Genomic DNA, 15,125 nt, shown 5'->3' on the forward strand with positions numbered 1-15,125 from the left:
TTTTTTATTTATTAATAACAAATTCTTTTCATTAAAGGTTTAAGTAATAACATGTTGAAGATAGTCAGAATAATTATAAAGGTATATCTCCAACTCCTTCTACAAAGAATCTAAAGAAGCTTGATTTGCCCAGAAAGTATCATTTAAATACAAATATCAAAAATAGAGATCCCACTTCAGTTACTACAAGGCACATTAGAGAATTATAAATCATGAGTGTGGAAATCTGTTCCTAAATTGAGATGGGTCTAATAAAAGTAGTGGGTGCTAATTATAATTGCTTTATTACCTGTATGATGTGACATCTCCATATTTTCTTTTTTATCTGTAGGATTTTCCCTCTTTGATATTTTATCATCCTTTGAAACAGGTACAGGAGCAAATCTGCGAGGTGCTGGTGTCTCCAAAGGAGATTTCTGTTTATCAAAATTGGTATCTTCAACCTCTATTGAAGGTGCTTCAATAGAAAATAAAGAAAATAATAAATTTAACTTACTTTTTAAAAACATTTAAATTGTAATATTACTCTTCCCCATATTTTAAAAATAAAACCAAAATTATATAGGATACTCAAATTATTAACAAATATATAGAAATAAGTTCATCCTCACTAGAAATCAGAAGAATATAGACTATAAATACTTTATACTTATACCTAATAAATAAGAAAAAAATATGACAATATTCAGTGCTATTCAAGTTGTGGTGAAAAATGGCATAGCCAGACACTGCTCATGGCAATGAAAACTGGTAAGACCGTCTGGTGCTAAGTATAGCAAGTCTTAAAATTTTTATATACTTTGATCTAGAGAGATCCCACGTTAGTGAGTACAAGATACATTAGACAACTATAAACCGTGAGCGTGGAAACCTGAGTTCTGGCTGTAGCTCTGATACTTTCACTCTCAAGCCAGGTGACCTTGAGCAGGCAGTCATAACCTTTCTGGGCTTCATCTTCTTCCCTTTACAACTTAAAAACTGACTCACATTACTTCACAAAAGTTTTGTAAGACCCACTCATTTGTGGGAAACGTAAAGCACCTTGCAAGTATAAGGAAACTTTAACATGTCTGTAATCCAACAATGTTCTAACAAATCAAATGTCAGGAATATTGTACTACATGGATCTGTATATCATTAAAGGGATAGGCCCTTGATTTTCATTAGTTCATTATTCAAATATCAATAATTTGGAGATACATTTATTGATATAGTTTAAATTCCAAAGGTGTAACACAAATAAGCTATGTATTCTCCTGTTTTTATAAAGAGATTTTTTTTAATTCCATTAAAATAGACTTGCATTACTAACTCTTTGAAAATATTTAGAAATTGTTTCTAATTGTACTCAGATGGTTTCTCCCCTGACAGAATCAAGAAAACAGTAAATATCCAGTTTGTCAGAAAATTGGTGAATTGATGACAAGCATTTTTGATGCTAGATAAGTAAAATTTTTCTAAATTTATATAGAAGTGCTACTGACAATTTATGAAAGTTATTAATTAAAACCATTAAGTAGAACATGATCCATAACTTGACTGAACAAGTTTCAAAATAATCTAAAACTTACCTGACCTAAAAAAAAAAAACCTAATTTTATAAAGCAAAGACATAGTCTCTCACAACCTTGTAAGTAAGTTTTCAGCTTATATACTGCAAAGAACATTCACAGCTGGCATTTTTTAGTCATAGAAAACTACATATTTTTACCTTGTTTGGAAGCAAAGGTGTTATGTGAAGATAGAGTACTGCTACCAAAATTCAAATGGTCTGGTTTTACAGAATACTTTTCCACTGCTCTAGAAGGGGGCACAGTAGCAGGCTGAAAACTACTAGTCTTGAGTGCAGCACTAATGAAGTGAGTCTAGAAAACATAAAATTACTTTGTTAATTTCAAATATCATTTGAAAGAGTTAGATGCCAAAATACCTTGAAATTTATTAGAAGACTTGAAAACAATCTATTAGATTTAATAAACAATGAAAATACATACATTACATGCAACTACCCACTGCAGCAGCAATGCCACTGGAAGCATATAATAGCACTTGGGTTAAGTCTGGCTCTGCAGTGTGGTCCTGATCATTTAATTTATTCTAAACCTCAGTTTCTTCCTTTTCACCTCAGAGATGGCTCAAGAGACACTGAAGCAGGGTAGGAGAGGACCAGGGAGAAGGGACCCTAGCCCTAGACCTCTACTTAAACCAGAGAATTTAAAACCAAAACATCTCAACTTTTATATCCTAGATGGTAAGATTTTATTTTAATTAAAGGTTTAAAAACCATTGATACAAAGCACTCAAATAAAATAGTAGCCGCTCATAGTAGCATCAGTAATATATGCATTTACATATAAATGGAAACTATAGTGACAACACAGTTTTAACACTATTAAAACATCTGAAATGTGTAAGTATCTTAACTAATAAAACTGATTTTAAAAGAGTTTTATGCTAGGCAAAGAAAAACCGAAAAGATTTATAGTTTTACAGAATTCTTAAAAGTGTGTTGAGATCACTCTTACATGAAGAAGAGGGATGGACTCAAAAAGAATTTCATTTCATTAAGCATTAACTGAACTACTACAATACTCATTGAAAGTTCAATTTTCTCTGTAGTTATAGGCTTTATAAGTAAGATGTCTGAATTAGCAAAGATTCCATTCTTCTAAAATCAGAAAGTTAATAAATTATGCGTTTATTTATGGAAGGATAAATGAATGGAAGGCACCTAGAACTACCTTAAAAAAACTCAATGTGCTTTTCAAATGTGTCATCTCATTCTATCCTGAACCAAAAATATTTTCTAGGTAAAGAAATCAAGGCTCAGAGAAGCAAAGTTATCTGTAGACTGGGGACCAGCACTCTGATAGGCCCACTCCTAGCCTCTCCAGATGACATGCTGCACACTCAATTTTAGCAATGTATGGAGTACTTACTAAAACTTTATTTTATATGCCCATAATCATTCCAATAAAAATAATATCTTAATCTCGTGAAAATTTCAAGACAAGCTCTATTAGGAAGTCTTGAAAATAATAGGACATTAGTGTTCACTCTGTGATCTTATATTGAGCTATGATAAGCTTATTTTTATATATTCTTCTGAATGTTATATTTTAATTTTATTTTTAAAAGTTTTTAAACTGCATACTAAGTAGGGAAAAAAAGTAAATTAAAACCAATGCATTTACGACACTGGTCATTCACTCATTCAAAAAGAAATTATACTGAGTACCTGAGTGCTGGGTAGTATCCCAGGACTTAGAAATTCCAAAATAAATAAGAAACTATACTATTAGCTCTCTGTGAGGATAACTCTTCTTTTTATAATAGCCCAGTGCCTCATATTCAAAAGGCATAAGAATGTTCATTCTTTTTAATTAAGTAAACGTAGAAGCAAATAAGTATACTAGGTGGTTCTCATCCAAGGGTGTGCAACAGAATCATTAGAGAGCTTTCAAGGATTCCCAGACCCCATCTGAGACCTGCTGTCTCAGACTTTCTGAGAGGTACAAGCACGTGTATATTTATAAAGCTCTCCAAGTGAGTCTTATGCACATTCCCAGGCTAAGAGCCACTGATGTAAACAAAAAACTGCAATGCGATAAACGCCCTTTAAAAACACCGTGAACGGAAATACCACAAAAGAAGGAAAAGCCAACAATAAGGAGAGGTCTCACAGAGCTAGACATCTGAACTAGAACATGCAGAGTTACCCCCATAGAGGAAAAGAATTCTGAACAAAAGCAAATCATTATTTAAGAACTAAAACTGTTACAATCTCCTGAGCTATTGCAATAATCAATGAATATTAGCTTAGAGATCCACGTGATAAAAGGTCATGGAATGTGTGATCCCTTTATTACCTGAATATCTATTTGTTGTTGCTGCAGTTTTTCAAGATGCCTAATGTGCTGCTCCATAAACACATTCATTTGCTTTCCATGATCACGGCAGTGTAGTTTCTCATGTTCATTCTGAATGGTTGTCTGCTGCTCTGTAACACGTTGTAGCTGTTTATCAGTCTCCTGTAACTTATTGAGTAATTCTGTAACAGTATTGACCTTTGCTTCCAACTCACTCTGCACCTAAAACAGTAAAAATATCCAAAGATATCAAAAAATGCTCAATTACTAGAAAGATTATATAAAGTGACTGGTATTGAGAAATTATCAAACCAGAGCTTTTACCCTCTAAATTTCTGATGATTTTATGCCTTTATTTTTAGAATCACAGAAATAAAAGGCAGAAGATAGCTATCCTTAAGTAGATCTTTTCTCTCATAAAAAATACCAAATTTGTCACATACAATTTTTATTTCTTAAGTGGAAATTAAATACTTAATGGAAATTAAAAATACTTAAATGGAAATTAAAAAGAAGGAAATAGCAAAACAAAGTAGCTTTCGATACTTCACTAATCTGAGGCTGAGTTAGGTCAGCAGTCTTGGCTCTCCCACCTATTAGCTCTAAGACCTTATTGCTGACTCTGACCTGTTTCTTGTTTTTCCCATTTACAAACTGAGGGTTTTGGCATAGATGGTCTGTATGGTCCCTTCTAGCTCTAAAATAAGGAAGACCAACCATCCCAGGTATCCAGGACTGAGGGGTTCCCAAGATGAGATTTTTCAGTGCTAAAACTAAGAAAGTCCAGGATTTTCTAGAACTAACACAGGGATGAGAGGTAAATCTCACAACTTCTGAGAAATAATTCACAACTACAGACAGCAATATCCCTAGCCAATGGCTGGACACAACAATTACAGAATCAGTTTCTAATAAACATTTTTACATTTTACAAAGTAGTAATGACTATCTGGGAAGAAATAGATATACTTTTATCAGTGGAGCTGCTGTTGCAATGGCGGCAGCAGTTGCTGCAGCCACAGTTGCAGCTGAATCAATTCCATTGGGTGAAGTTCTATTCTCCTGAATAATAGGGTCCTTTTCTGCGCTGGCATCTTCTAAAAGCTGTACCTTTACCTCCTTAAAGACAGGCATGCTTTGAGCTCTGTAAATAAAAAAGGAATAAAATCTATTCAGTAACCTATATTGAACCATTAGAAGAAATACCTACAAGTGGTAATCTGCTGCAGGTGAGTTTTCTTGATTTTTTAAAAAGTTAAATCCCTATTTTTCGCTATCAGCATCTTATCAGTCATTTGGTTAATGAAATCTATTAAGGCTCAGGTCACTACACACTAAAGAAATAAAAAGGTAATTCCTTGAAGGCACTGATATTTCAGAAAATATGACTTATGTATGTGGAAAAGACATGGGCACAATTACAATGATTTATAGTCAAGAAGTACAAATTTTAAAACATGCAGAAAAGGCTCTAAGAATTTAGGTATCAAGTTTTACTCCCAAAGTAACACAACCCAAGAGGGATTGTTAAAACTGCTGAAAAGAATTTTTTAAATTCTAACTCATTTAGATTTAATAAATGTCACCTAGTTTATTAAAATGGGCACAAAATACACTACTAAGCAGTCTGGATTAAAAATGAGTCCAGAAAATAGATACATATTCACAATAAGGCATTTAACTAAACACCTAAAAAAAAAAAAAAAAATGACTGGTCAATTTTGTGCTGTATTTGGCCTAAAAGAAATCAAACAAAACACTGACAAAACTGAAGAGTCCCTAAGTAAGTCTAAGTAAAATCAACAGGAATGAGCTCCATCTCCAGCTGCTGAATTTCCACCCTTTGATTTTTGAAGAAGGCCACAGAGCTCTTAAACTTACTCCTCATTGATGATACCTCATCTCTATTAAGAGCGTCATTTTTCTCTCATTCTCAAAATTTTGAAGTTAACTTCTCTATCCTCCATTTACCTTCTCATGCTCAACTGAGTCATCAGGTTTTGTCAATTATTTCATCACAATTGCAGGACTAGTGTCATGGAATTACGGAGGTAGGGGGAACCCAGTAGCCCATCTTTCCTAATTTTCACATGAAGAAACTGAGGTCCATAGAGGTAACGGGATTTACTTGATCACGTCACAGAGCTAGTAAGTAGCTGAGTTAGGACCGGTTCCCAGAGATCGTCCCGTGACACCAAGCTTTCTCTCTCAAAACAGCACTTCTCCCTTCAGACTTCTGCTCTAGTACAAAACCATCATCGCTTGTCAACTATTTCATTCTTCCCGTTTCTAGTTGCTTAAAAACTTTCCAGACACATTTTCCCACCATTCAAAAATCTAAAATCATTCCTTATAGACAACTGCATAGGCTACTTTCCTGTTTGGCCTTCCATACACTCCATCCTCTGGCCCTGCCCTATACATACTGCACTTTTCCTCCCAAAACCACCTCTCTCCTGAGTCACACTGCTCTCATTGACTACACCATGCCACTCCCATAGCTGACTCCATGCTTTTTCTCACTCTGTTCTCTCAACCTTCTTTACCCAAATTCCTCTATCCTTCTCCTCAAGATACAACAAAAGCCTTACCTTTTTCAATAAACCTGTTCTCATAACACTTCCTCTTGATCTCTCCATTCATTAATTATTTTTGCATTTACTTCCTATACCACACAACTGAGGCTTGATAGTCAGCCATCCTATGGTTTAAATGTCTGTACAGAACAGTTTAACAATGTATTGAATGTTTCCTCTCACAGCTCTAATCATGCATTCCTCCATATATCTACCTATTCTCTCCCCAACCAAGCTCTAAGCAACCTGCGGTGGGGGGCCGGGGACTTCTTTTATACCAAACAGCAACTAAGAAAGAGCACATAGTAGATGCTCAATATATAATTAGCTGACTGAGTGATGTACTAAGAAAATGTAATTCAGATAATCCGTATCTTTTAGAATTTCTGTCTGAAGTCTGAATGTGACTTACCCTTTAAGATCTTTCATTCTACATTAATACATTAAATTGACCAACAAGAAAAATAACATTATAAGGCTAGACATCAACTTCTTCATAGGCTTTAAAATTTTATTTTTTCCAATTATCAAATTAATAAATGCTTAATGTAGCAAATGAGCTTCTAAGTGTAAAGAACTAGAAAAAATGCACATAACTCTCCCATTCAGAAGAAACTGTTTCCTTCTAGTCTTTTTCTAGAACTTTCTTCTTTATTCCTAAATCCTCTGAATCTGGCATCTATCCCAATGCTACACTGAAACTGCTCTTACCAAGGCCATTAATACCTCCTCTTCCTCAATTCAATGGACACTTTTCAGTCCTTATCTTTTTTTACCTCTGAGCAGCTATCAAACTTAGAACCTCATTTCCCTTGGTTTTGCTAAGACCATACTCTCTTACACCTCTGGATAAACTTTCTGAGTAGCACTTAGAAGCCACATTGCTTTCTTTGCACATCTCTTAAAGGTTTGGTTTTCTCAAAGCCCTACCCTATGCCATCTCTTTTCACTCTCACACTCCCACCGAGTCACTTCAATCACTTCCAGAGCTTAGATTACTATCTACATACAGATGACTTCTACATATGGATTTCTAGCTTAGACCCGTTTTGTGAATTTGACCTTTATATTCAATTTCCTATCAGACATTTTTCACCTGGATGTCTCATAGGTACCTCAAACCCCTGCTTACGTCTAAAATGAAATTTATTCCCCCAAGGCTTCCCTTTCTCAATGAATACTACTACTGACTATGCATTTATACAAGCCAAAAATCTGGGATCCATCCTTAGCTCCTTCCTCACTCTCACATCTAAGCAGCAATTCTATCTCCAGATCATCTTCCAAACCTGTGTACTCCTCTCCAGCCCAGCATGATTCCCACCCTCACATTCCACCACTCCCCAATGTACTCAGGACCAATCTAATTCATCTCTTTAAAAGACTCCTGAAAAATTCATAGTCAACTGGTTTCCTGGACTCCAGTCCAGTCCTCTTCCAATCCATTTTTTCATAACTACCTGAGTAAGCCTTTTAAGAAAAATATATCATACTTTAAAACTTTTAAATGATTTGCCGTTTCTCTGTAAGTCCAAACTTCTTTAAAGTAGTTTATAACCTCACCCCTTGCTTACCTCTCCAGCCACATGTAAGGACATTCTACCCTTGTTCTAGACACTCTGGACAGACTCTTCATTCCTCAAAGGCTCCAGCTGATTACCTTTTATCACAGCTTTACAGCATATTATAGTAGCAAATAGGACAGATTTTCCATCATTCCATTTCTGTTTCTCCAAAATTAGCTATTCTCAACTGTGTGCATTCTACATGTATGTATTCTTAACAGTATGTGTATATATTCTCAACTTGTGTGTCCTTCCAAGTAAATTTTAGAATCACTTTGCCAAATTCCATCCACCATTCTCCAAAAAAAAAAAAAAAAAATTCAAGTGACACTGACTACAGCAAAATCTCTCTTAACCCAGTATGAGAGTCATTTTATACTTCTGACTCAATTATTATTCTCTACATTGCAATGAACTTCTGTTCACTAGGAGGCCCTTCCTAGTTTTTCTGTTTTTTTGGTTTTTTAAAAAAATGCTGTTCATCCACCCTGAAATGGGGAGAGATCTACTGTGAACAGATAAGAGGAGTAGTGTTCACAGTTACCTCTCACGGTCCACTTGTATATAAACAACTTCTCCCTCTCAGATCTGAGAGTTCTGACTTGAAGGCAAGTTGATAAAGTCTCTATTATGGTTGCAAGCAGCCACTTCTACCTGGGGTCAGCTGGATGGAAATGGTAATCACTTTCTCTCCAAATGAGTCAGATGTAGTCTGCAATTTTTAGTTCAAGTATAGAATTTGGGAGACTGCACTACTTCCTCATGCCCTTACTTTTGCCTTTTCTTATATATTTACAAATCCCAGAATACAATTTACCATCCAAATTTTCCTCCTAACCACCATATCACATATTGGGAACTGGAGGCTGATCAAATGTAAAAAGGAAAAGCACCATTAAGCAAAACAACCAGTTGTGAAACTCTGGCTGGCTCAGATCACACCCTTGTAGTTTGGAGGTAATATTTATTTCGTTAGTGTTTCCCAGAGTATAATATGTATACCATGGATAACTACAGGTGAAAAAAGAATAAACTTTATTTTAATAGTTATATACTTATTTTCATTGTATTATTAGAAATACTGACTTTCCACTTATAGAAGTAATCTAAAATTTCCTTTTTGAATAAAATGAGAGTTCAAAAGTAAGTAAAAATTTTTCCTATTTTCTAAGGGGCATCCCAGGCTGCTCTGGTCCAGGAGTAGAATACATTTAGCCTAAGAATATGTATCTCATTCCACTGCCACTAATGATAAAAAAAAAAAATTCCTCCAGTGATATATTCTTTCATGTTTAGTATGGTGCTGTTGTCAGGGTTGGTTCTGTATTTCACTGGCATTAAAGATAAAGTTGGGAGGAAGCATTTGAATAGAGTAGTAGCCACATTCCCCTTCACTCCATCCAGATGCTAAGCTTGTCCCTTTCTCAAATCTTAACCAGAAAAAGTCTAAATGCCCTTTGATAGTAAGTAGTAAGTATTACATATTTGGAACTACTTGATTACTGCTATAAGCAGTAGAGTGAGGTGACTAAGAGAGGACTCTAAAGACAGACTACCTGGGTTTGAATCCCAGCCCAGTGAATACTTGCTAAATGACTTTGGGGAAATCAATCCCTCTCTACCTCAGTTTCCTTATCCATAAAATGGGGATTCTGTAAAATTGGGATAGTAATCGAATCTATTTCATTGGATTTTGAGAGAATTAAATGAGTTAATGCACATAAAATGCTTAGAACAATACCTCTTCAATAATAATAATAATAATAATAATTGTTAACAGCCACTGAATATTTTACACATGCCCAGCACCATGAAAAATTCTTTATACATATTATCACATATACATATTTCACACATTGAAAAACAAAACTTTTTCCTAGGTGCAAAGTATAAATAAAGCTCATTTTAGAGAACCATATAGAAACACAAGAAATGGCCCACCTATTTTCTGTAAATGAAACTTACTTTTGTTTTAAAACTGCTCTTAGAGCATCTTTCTGTCCCATAGTGTACTGAGAAATAAAGATGTCATTTGCTGCAAAATCAAAACACAAAAATATACTTTAGATTCCTGAAAATTTATTAAATTTTGATAAGCTACTCAAAGAAAAACTTTTTTAACTAAAAAAAATGTTTGGGGATTCAGCAATATGACTTCTCAATTTAAAAAGGTAAGGAACAAATTAAATGATTGAGTAATAATAGTTATAACCCTAGACTGTAGGAAAAAAATTGTGTAAAAACACCTGGGGCCAAATTAGAGACATTTGTTCAAACTCTAACAATAAAACTGCTTAGATGAAAATAAAACCAACTACTTTTAAAATGTCATTAAATAAATTTTTTCAATGCATATTTTAATCTATTATCTTACGAAAGACTATACAAAACTTGAATTCAGCATGTATAAACAGGTATCAAATACCAAACCTATGCAATATGTTGGCAATAATAAAAGTATCCTTACCATTACAAACCATTTTCTGGACTTTAGAGATTCCATTAGTAGCTTAATTTGGAAGGAAAAACTAATTAAAAATGAAAATAATAAGAAAAAACTATAAGGCTGTTTAATGAATATCTAAAAAAAAAATCAATGAATGTCTAAAAATCTAAAATTCTATCCTTACCAAGGAAATTCTTACATGTTACAACATAAATTAACCATGAAGACATGCTAAGTGAAATAAGTCAGTCACCAAAGGACAAAAACTGTATGATTCCATATATATGAGGTATAGTAGAATTTATAGAGACAGAAAGTAGAATGGTGGGAGGGGGAATAGAGTTAGTATTTGATGAGTACAGAGTTTCAGTTGGGGAAGATGAAAAGTTCTGGAGATGGACGGTGGTGATGGCTGCACAATATGAATATACCTAGCATTAGGTATATTCATATTTAAGTGTACAGTAAGAACTGTACACTTAAAAATGGTGAAAATGGTAAATTTTATGTTATGTATGTTTTACCAAAAAAAATCAAATCTATCCTTTTACCTTTTTGTCTGTTGTTCTCTTCTGTTTTATCCAAAGGCAACACTTGCCCTGCAACATCTTTAGAAAAATCCTTTAAGATATGAAAGGAAGAAATGAAAGGCTAAATAAACTTTATAATGTATTATTTATCAATTACCATTTACTAGCCATGTGACTACTGTGCCCTGGGAGGAGAGGACTGTGTGTCTTACATGCTTAATTCCCAGCACCACCATAATGCTTAGGTACCTTGAAGCTACTCAAAGATTTGTTGAATGAGTAACGAGCTGTCATCAAGTGAACGAATGGGTAAGTGAACAAGCAAGAAACTGTGACCTTGAAATTCAGATTCAAATCCTGATTTGGTACTCAGCAGAGCAACTTATGTAACATCTCAGTGGCTATAGTTAAATGTGAAAATGTGATTCACTGTGAGTCAAATGAAGTTTGTAAGGATCGTCAACGCATGGCACAATATCACAAATTAATCACAGTATTCTTTGTCACTAAGCTATAATGTGGTCTCAGAAGACTTCACTATATAAGTGACACCTACTGGCAAATAGCTTTCTGCTCACATGTGTAACCCTAGACTTCGCTTCTAAGATTCTATTCAGTGCTAAGACACCATGACTTTTTAAGTACTAGGGTCAGTCAACATTGCTTCATCTTCCTTACACACACATTTTTTTCCCTGCTAAATCATTAAAGGGAAAAGAGAAAATCATAAAAGAAAACTGATCCAAGCTATCTGCTGATAACAGGTGTTAACTTCCTAAAAATAGCCCATGAGGCTAACAATACAGTAGAATGTATCTGGGAAATTAACGTAAAGAACTCCCACAAATCAGTTAGAAAAAGCACAGCACATAAATATGTAATTCACAAAAGAGTAAATACAGGTGGCAATATAATGAAAAAAATTTCCCCTCCACTAATAATAAAAGAAATAGAAAATAAAACAATAAGATGCCTTTTTCACCTATCAAAATGGCAGGGGTTTTTTTGGTTTAATTTTAATGCTTTGTATAAATAAAGACGGGGGAAATAATTCCACTAATTCTTACTCATGACCTTGCTGGTGAATATATACTGATACAGTTTTTCTGGAGGCAGTTTAGAAACATTGCAAAAAAATGTGCATAATCTTTTATCTAATAATTTTACACCTAGAAATTAATACAAGGAAATGAGCTAGGATATATACCAGAATGTTCATCACCTGGTTGTATATATTATAAAAAACTGGGGGAAAAAAACCTTAATGTCAAGTGACAGGAATATGAACAAATAAACTTTGGTACATACATACACTGAAATTCTGTGAACCCATTAAAAGTTCCTAGGAAAAAAATCAGTGGCATGCAACGATAACCTTAATACTATTAAATTATAAAACAGTATGGTCTCACTTCATAAAATATATATACACATAGAAAAAAAACTCAAAATGTTAACAGTTGTTGATTTTAGTTGTGGAATTTCTTTTTTTCCTTCTTCTCTTTGTATTTTCTATAGTGATTTTTTTTAAGTTTTTGTTTTCTTTCTGAACATGTGTAAGGATTTGTCCCAAGTAGGAAAAGGTATATCTCATCTTCAGGTAGTAGGGAGAAACAGGTATGAATAGGAACAAATCCAAATAAGCTTAAAAATGTGAGCATATCAGACACAAACTACTTTAATTTTCTCATTAAAATAGCTGGGTCAAGTCAATACACACTATAATCTTAGTACTCATTCATGAAATAAAAACATAATGCAAAAAGATTGCAGTTTATGTTCATGGTAAAATGATAAAGAACTAGGGTTGCTTTGCAGGTACATTTTATATTAGGCAAATCTACACAAAACAAGCTGTGAGCCCGTATTAAATCTAATAGAATCCTGCCTGATGATCTTCCAAAGACCACCCTTTTATCTTCAATTATACAATAATAGCATATCCATACATCTGGGAAATTATTTAAATAATGGAATTCAAATACCATTAATCATTAAATAAAGCCTGCTCAAAAAAGAAACAAAAAACACCAACCCAAAACAAGGCATTTATTCAGGGACGAAGTACAGCACATTTTTATTGTGAGTTTTTGACAAAGTTCATAAGTAAACAGCTTCGATATCATTCTTAGTTTACTAGTTAAATTGACAATATATAGGTCAACATTATGATAAGTGGTCAAAGTCTAATTAAATTGCATGACCAAACATTATACTTATAATCAAATATTTTCAGCATTATAAATAAAAAATGTTATGATGAGAATTTCATGTTATTATTTCTTAAAGACCTCTCAAAAAAAGAAGTACACAAAAGGCTTCAGAATAGTTTGAATGATATATAATTCACACCTCACTTTTTCTTAAATTATGTTGTTACAGCTGCTTTACCTTTACCTTACAGTTTGTAAAAACATTTCTTTGGTATATGAAATTTAAATAAAAACAAGGTCTGTTGCTAATCAAACAAAACTTTAAAAAGCATTATTTGCCAATACTTAAAATTTTAACATGAGCATAATTAAGAATTCTTTTGCTTACACTTTCTGACACAGTGGGATTTTCTAATGGAGGCTGCTGATAATTTCTGGCAGAAGTTAAGTCTGATGAACCTAACAAAATAAAGGAATCAATTTTAGTGATTTTTAAATCAGAATGTTACCTTTTGAAACTGTACAAACATAATTCAAGAACTATAAACTCCATATTAATGCAATTAATTAAATTGGAAGCCACTCTTCATGCAAAAATCTTAAAATGTACTTAAATATATCCTGATGAAGGTTTTTACATCTGATATTTTGGAAAATAAGGGCTCAGAACTGACAATCAAATGAGATAAGTATAAAATGTTATAAAATATATCATTACACTATTGGATTTGGACAAACTATGGGTACAATCATTTGCCAGGAACAAAACATGCACATGATATAAAAGCCTAATTTAACAGCAGGCCTATGTTATTCTGTACCCCTCAAAAGCAGCACTATAAAAGCTGCTTTATTTATTCTTTCATTTTTTTGCACTTATATTCATTAATTTGATTACCAGGGAAGTGGGTAGAGCATATGCTATGTTCACTTTCAGGGAGCTCCAGACAAGTGAATTGGGACATGGAAGCCATCAAAAGGCAGAAATTGTGCTTTTCTACTATCCAAACAGAAGGTAAAAAGCCAGCACTACTGGTGAAAAGTAAGCACATCACACTAGTTGAGTGTGTCCATCACAGATGTGGACAAGAATAGTGTGCCAAAAACACGCAAAGAAAAAACAAAATACGAAATGTTTTATTCATTCTATCTGTTCAATATTATTCGATGTAGACTGTCGGTGCCTGGCCATTTTCCCAGGAAAAGGGGTCACTTTTCAAACGCCTGTACAAACTAGACATATATTTAGGAATTTAAACATTAAAAGTCCTCTAAATTTTGAAGCACAAAAAACGAAATGAAAATAAAGACTAAAGATTTACAGAAGTGAAAACTGGTTGAAACTATTTGGAATCACATACCACATAACGTTCCATTCAAGCTCTTCCCAGTTCTAACAGGAAGACGTTTATTTGCAGACAACGCTGGAGGAACACGGGACAACTCATATTTCAGCAAAGCCAAATTATCTCCCTGATTTGGAGAAACTACCTCACGAAGTCTCCTCGCTGGTATTTTAACCTTTTTTTTCTTTTCCGGGTTAAACTCAGAGCCTTTCATATCACTGGTAACAAAACTAGTCCCACAATTATGAACAGAATTTTCTTCTGGGTCCATAAAACTTCAGAACAAAATTTTCACCGCTTTGAGGATTTCGGGGGGGCAGGGGTAGGGGAGAAGAAATAAAGTGGGAGTATGATAAAGAAAACGTGAATTTCAAGTGATTTTGAAACATGCAGTCATCAACTTTTAAATAAAACGTCTCAACAGACTATGCACAAAGCCAGAAATTTCAATTTGGTATTTAATCCAGGATTAGAGACGACTAGAACATATTTACCCATTAATCCCACTCAGTCTATTTATGCACCATGCCAATGAATCTGAAAGTGAGAATGGCTGCATAAGCAATAATAACAATAACACAGAGCACTCCCCAACCGGAGAGATGGCAGTGCAAAACTAACCAGATGTGGAGGCGGAGTT

General features: G+C 33.9%; 1 protein-coding gene across 5 annotated transcripts in view; it reads right to left on the reverse strand.

Annotated features, from left to right (window-relative positions):
* The window catches only part of KIAA0586, a 105,166-nt gene that overhangs the window by 89,839 nt on the left and 202 nt on the right, over positions 1–15,125 (reverse strand). For 4 of the 5 annotated variants that reach the window (XR_014260762.1, XR_014260763.1, XM_082450320.1 and 1 more), the window contains 8 exons: positions 14,501–14,760; positions 13,528–13,598; positions 11,008–11,077; positions 9,976–10,045; positions 4,839–5,013; positions 3,870–4,091; positions 1,712–1,865; positions 290–457 (listed from right to left, as the gene is read on the reverse strand). Coding sequence is in view for 3 of the 5 variants with exons in the window: in XM_082450320.1 (XP_082306446.1) it covers positions 290–457; positions 1,712–1,865; positions 3,870–4,091; positions 4,839–5,013; positions 9,976–10,045; positions 11,008–11,077; positions 13,528–13,598; positions 14,501–14,756 (1,186 nt within the window). In the remaining 2 variants the exon portion in view is untranslated. Of the gene's footprint in view, positions 1–289; positions 458–1,711; positions 1,866–3,869; positions 4,092–4,838; positions 5,014–9,975; positions 10,046–11,007; positions 11,078–13,527; positions 13,599–14,500; positions 14,783–15,125 lie in introns of those variants that run through there. The other variant, XM_082450319.1, reaches the window with a different exon arrangement.

This window comes from Balaenoptera physalus (assembly GCF_965194825.1).
Source record: "Balaenoptera physalus genome assembly, chromosome: 2".
Classification (NCBI taxonomy): domain Eukaryota; kingdom Metazoa; phylum Chordata; class Mammalia; order Artiodactyla; family Balaenopteridae; genus Balaenoptera; species Balaenoptera physalus.